The sequence below is a fragment of the Crocodylus porosus genome, unplaced genomic scaffold, assembly GCF_001723895.1.
Source record: "Crocodylus porosus isolate Cpor-Errol unplaced genomic scaffold, CroPor_comp1, whole genome shotgun sequence".
NCBI lineage: Eukaryota > Metazoa > Chordata > Crocodylia > Crocodylidae > Crocodylus > Crocodylus porosus.
In genome coordinates, this window is record NW_017728915.1 from 7,510,736 (window position 1) to 7,515,498 (window position 4,763).

The 4,763-nt window shown below is 45.8% G+C and overlaps 1 protein-coding gene across 4 annotated transcripts in view; it reads left to right on the forward strand.

The window, feature by feature from the left end:
* The first annotated feature begins 2,782 nt into the window (after positions 1 to 2,782).
* BBS2 (Bardet-Biedl syndrome 2) overlaps positions 2,783 to 4,763 on the forward strand; it is a 28,441-nt gene continuing 26,460 nt past the window's right edge. For all 4 annotated transcript variants that reach the window (XM_019535630.1, XM_019535634.1, XM_019535633.1 and 1 more), the window contains exon 1: positions 2,783 to 3,030. In XM_019535630.1, coding sequence (XP_019391175.1) covers positions 2,857 to 3,030 — 174 coding nt within the window. In that variant the 5' untranslated portion in view covers positions 2,783 to 2,856. The remainder of the gene's footprint in view (positions 3,031 to 4,763) is intronic.

The window sequence follows — 4,763 nt, forward strand, 5'->3', positions numbered from 1 at the left end:
CTCTTCCTTTCACTTGAACACTTAGAGGCCATTGCAGGGTTATTAACTGGCCTAATTTCAATATTGTTGTGTCTCAGGGAATAGGGAGGCCCGAGGAGAGGGAGAGAGACGGGGGAACGGCCGGTCGGTGGAGCAGTCAGAACACACACAACATTTGTCGATGAAGTTCGCTGTCTTATATGGGCGCGGTTCGTGGCGCCCCAAAACAATTGCAATAGTAACATCAAAGATCACAGATCACCATAACAAATATAATAATAATAATGAAAAGGATTGAAATATTGCAAGAATTACCAAAATGTGACACAGAGACACGAAGTGAGCAAATGCTGTTGGAAAAATGGCGCCGATGGAAAAATGGCACCGATAGACTTGCTTGACGCAGGGTTGCCACAAACCTTCAATTTGTAAAAAAGGCAATATCTGCGAAGCACAATAAAGCCAAGCACAATAAAACGAGGTATGCCTGTACCCATGTTTAAGAAAGGGGAAAAGGAGCGTACAGGGAATTACATATCAGTCAGCCTCACCTCAGTCCCTAGAAAAATCATGAAGCAGATCCTCAAGGAATCAAACACTTGGAGAAGGTGATTGATTAGCAGGGATCCTGGTTTCCCATAATAAACAAAAAATCCAAAATATTCTGATTTAAAAAAAAAAAAAGCTTCACAATCCACATTTTTCTGTGATTAAAATGAAATGCCACTATATATATTTTATATAGTGGGGCTTTAACAAAAAAAAGCCCAAATCTACATTTTTCTATGATTAAAACGAAATGTCACTAACATATATGTTGCTGGCGTTCTATTTTAATCATGGAAAAATGTGGATTTGGGGTGGTTGTTTTTTTTTAATCCAAAATGTTCTGATTTATCAGAGAAAGCCTGGATCCCTGGTGACTGGAAACAGTCAGCATGGATTCACCAAGGGCATGTCATGCCTGACCAACCTGATTGCCTTCTGTGATGAGATGATTGGCTCTGTGGATGTGGAGAGATGGGTGGATGTGGTGTACCTTGATTTTAGCAAGGCTTTTGATACCGTCTCCCACAACATTACTGCAGGGAAGCTAAGGAAGTATGGGCTGGATAAATGGACTGTAAGGTGGATAGAAAACTAACCAGAACATCTGGCTCAGAGGGTAGTAATCAATGGCTCGATGTCTAGTTGGCAGCGGGCATCAGATGGAGTGGAGGGTTCAGTCCCATGGCTGGTTTTGTTCAATATGTTCATCAACAACCTGGAAGATGGCATAGAGTGCACCCTCAGCAGGTTTGCAGATGACACCAACCTGGGGGCGTAGTAGATGCATTGGAGGGTAAGGCTAGGATTCAGGGTGACCTAGACAAATTGAAGACTTGGGCCAAAAGCAGTGTTATGAGGGTCAACAAGGACACATGCAAGTCCTGCACTTAGGATGGAAGGATTGCATGTACAGGCTGGGGGCTGACTGGCTGGGCAGTAGCTCTGCAGAAAAGGACCTGGGGGTTACAGTGGACAATAAGCGGAATGTGAGCCAGCAGTGTACCCTTGTTGCCAAGAAGGCTGATAGCACCCTGGGCTGTGTTGGTAGGTGTGTTGCCAGTAGGTCCAGAAAAATAATTATTTCCCTCTATTCAGAACTGAGGAGGCCAGATTTGGAGTACTGTTCAGTTTTGGGCCCCCCACTACAGAAAGAATGTGGATAAATTGGAGAGAGTCCAGCGGAGGGCAACAAAAATGATGAGAGGGGTAGGAGACATGATTTATGAGGAGAGGCTGAGGAAACTGGGCTTCTTTAGTTTAGAGAGGAGAAGACTCAGAGGGGACTTAATAACAGCCTTCAACTACCTGAAATGGAGGTTTGAAAGAGGATGGAGCTGGACTGTGCTCAGTGGTGGCAGAAGGAGCAACAGTCTCAAGTTGCAGCAAGGGAAGTTTAGGTTAGATACTAGGAATAATGTTCTCACCAGGGTTGCGTCCAGACCAATGCAGCTGTGCAGTATGTGGGACTGCAGACATACCACATATTCAGCTATTCTCTGCACTGCAAGGAAGCAGTGTGGGTTTGTTTGGTTTTTTTTGACCCCTGGATCATCTTTCTGTAGTGAGGGCCCCAAAACTGAACACAGTACTCCAGATTTGACCTTGCCAGTGCTGAATAGAGGGAAATAATGACTTGCCTTACCTGTTGGCAAAACAGGATATTCAGGGGTCAAAAAAACCTGTGCAAATAAAAAGTGGAGTGGTGCACACAGGGACAGTGCATGATGTTCACAACTGGAGCCTGGCTGGCCAGAGCCACACTTCAGCTGCTGGTCAGGCTATGAGTGGCAAGATCACCACTGCTGCAGCCCCAGAAGGCCCCCAGGATCCCAGGGGCCAGCCCACCTGGGGTAACCTGCTACAGACCAGAGGGTGCATGGCACAGGCATTCTCTGGGGACAGCTGGTAGAGGCACAAGATGTCCTGCTACTAGTTGTCCCCAGAGAACAAAACATCCATGCTTGTGTGGATGTGGCCTAGGAGGGAGGTAAAACACTGAAACAGGTTACCCATAGAGGTTGTGGACTTTCCATCCTTGGAGTGTTTTAAGACCTGGGTAGACAGAGCTTTTGCTGGGATGATCTAGTTGGGGCTTTTCCCTCTTTGAGCAGTGGGTTGGGTTAGATGACCTCCTGAGGTCCCATCCCACCCCATTTTCCTATGATTCTGTGATATGACTTACTACCTACATAGGTACTTTTGTGACTTGCAAAGGTATATAGTTGCTATCAGGTTTGAAAACAGCATTTATAACAGTATGTTTTGTTTCAGTAGGTTTTTATTCATAATCCTTATGCCCGGGGCCAGCGATCGAATTTCAACCGTTTGATGCAGAGCAACCAGGATTCTGATATTTCGCTCTTGAACATTAACCAGGGGGTCAGCTGTCTAACATCAGGAGTGCTGAATCCCCAGCTTGGCTATGATTGTCTTCTTGTCGGTACACAGACTAATTTGTTGGCTTACGATGTACATAACAACTCAGATTTGTTTTACAGAGAGGCAAGTGAATTTCACATCATTGTTTTTTTGCATCTCTTAATCTTCCTTTTTTCCTTTTTCTGTTCTTGGATGTATACCATTGTAGGAGGCATGAGACATCTAAGTTATTTTAGTTAATAGTTATGCTTTTGTTTCTTACACACATACATATGCAGAAATAGTATACATGTAATCAAAATTTTATGGGCAGATAACTTAAGTGCTTTGAAAACCTGTGCAGTATTTACAAGGAAAGTGCAGTGTTGTTGTGGTACGTGCATGAGAGTATTTTCTGATGCATACTGTACCAGTTGCTAATCAAAACTTTTGAAAATACTGAAAGCTCACATAAAATTACATTTCCCCTAGTCAAAGATTTTTGTGGGTGATATCTTTTGTAAATGAACAGCATGGCTGGGAGAAAGACAAGATATAGAACAAAAGGTATTCTTCATCAGGTATCTACTGAAGGTATCTACTGAAGGACCCTGATGAAGAATGCCTTGCAGTTGAAAGCTTGTCCAACTTTATTGTAATCATTCAGTAATTCTAATAAAACATATCACCCACAAAAATACGTGCCTCTCACATTACAGGCTAGTTGACCTCCTCCGGCGGGCTTTAAACTAAGTTCATCAGGGGATGGGGGTCCACAGGAGCAAAAGATAACTCAAGCAGGTGTAGGACCTGCCCAGGTAAGAGCTCAGGTATATACCAAGGGACCAGTTGTCTCCCAGGAAGGGGGGTGCCCAGGGCTCCCACGGGGATTAAGGTATCTCTTCACTAATGCAAGAAGCATGGGGAACAAGCAGGAGGAGCTTGGTCTTCTGCTTGCAAGTAGTAAAATCCATCTGGTTGGCCTAGTGGAGACATGCTGGGATGAAACTTTTGACTGGGCAGTAGGCATAGAGGGCTATAGGTTGTTTAGAAGAGATAGGAAGGGGAAAAAAGGTGGTGGTGGGGGGGTTGCAGTCTATGTTAGGGAACAGTATACCAGTTCTACCTTCCAAATGGAACCAGAGGAAGGCTTAACTGAGATGCTGTGGGTCAAACTTCGAGGAGGTCAGGGGGAGAGGGATCTGGTGGTAGGGGTTTACTACAGGCCACCACATCAGGAGGAAGAGCTGGATCTTGAATTCTCCAGGTGGCTGGGGGAGGCTGTGCGTGCAAAGGATGTTGTGGTCATGGGGGATATGAATTACCCTGACATCAACTGGGAGGAGCAGTTGGCCAGGTCTAGCCACTCACGAAGGTTCCTGACATGCGTACAGGACCTACACCTCGTGCAGGAGGTACTCATCCCCACTAGGGAAAACGCCATACTGGATCTGGTGTTAGCCTCTGGGGAGGGTAACTAGCACAGCGCAAATGCTTGACTTTAGGAAAGCCAACTTTGATGTGCTCAGGGCAATACTCAGGGAGGCACTCGGAGCCCAGGGGGTAGGTAGTATGGAGGTCCAGGAAAGGTGGTCCTTCCTCAAGGAGGCTATCCTTGGGGCGCAGCAGGACGTAATTCCTCTGCACAGGAAGGTAGGAAAAGGGTCCAAGAAACCTTCATGGCTGAGCGCGGATATCCAGGCTGGCCTGAGGGCAAAGAAAAAAGCGTACTGGCAGTGGAAGCGGGGGGCAGGGACAAAGGAGGAGTACACCTCCCTGCCCCGAGCTTGTAGGGATTTGGTAAGGAAGGCTAAAGCAGCACTGGAGCTTAGATTAGCTTCTGGGATTAAGGATAACAAAAAGTCCTTCTTCAAGTA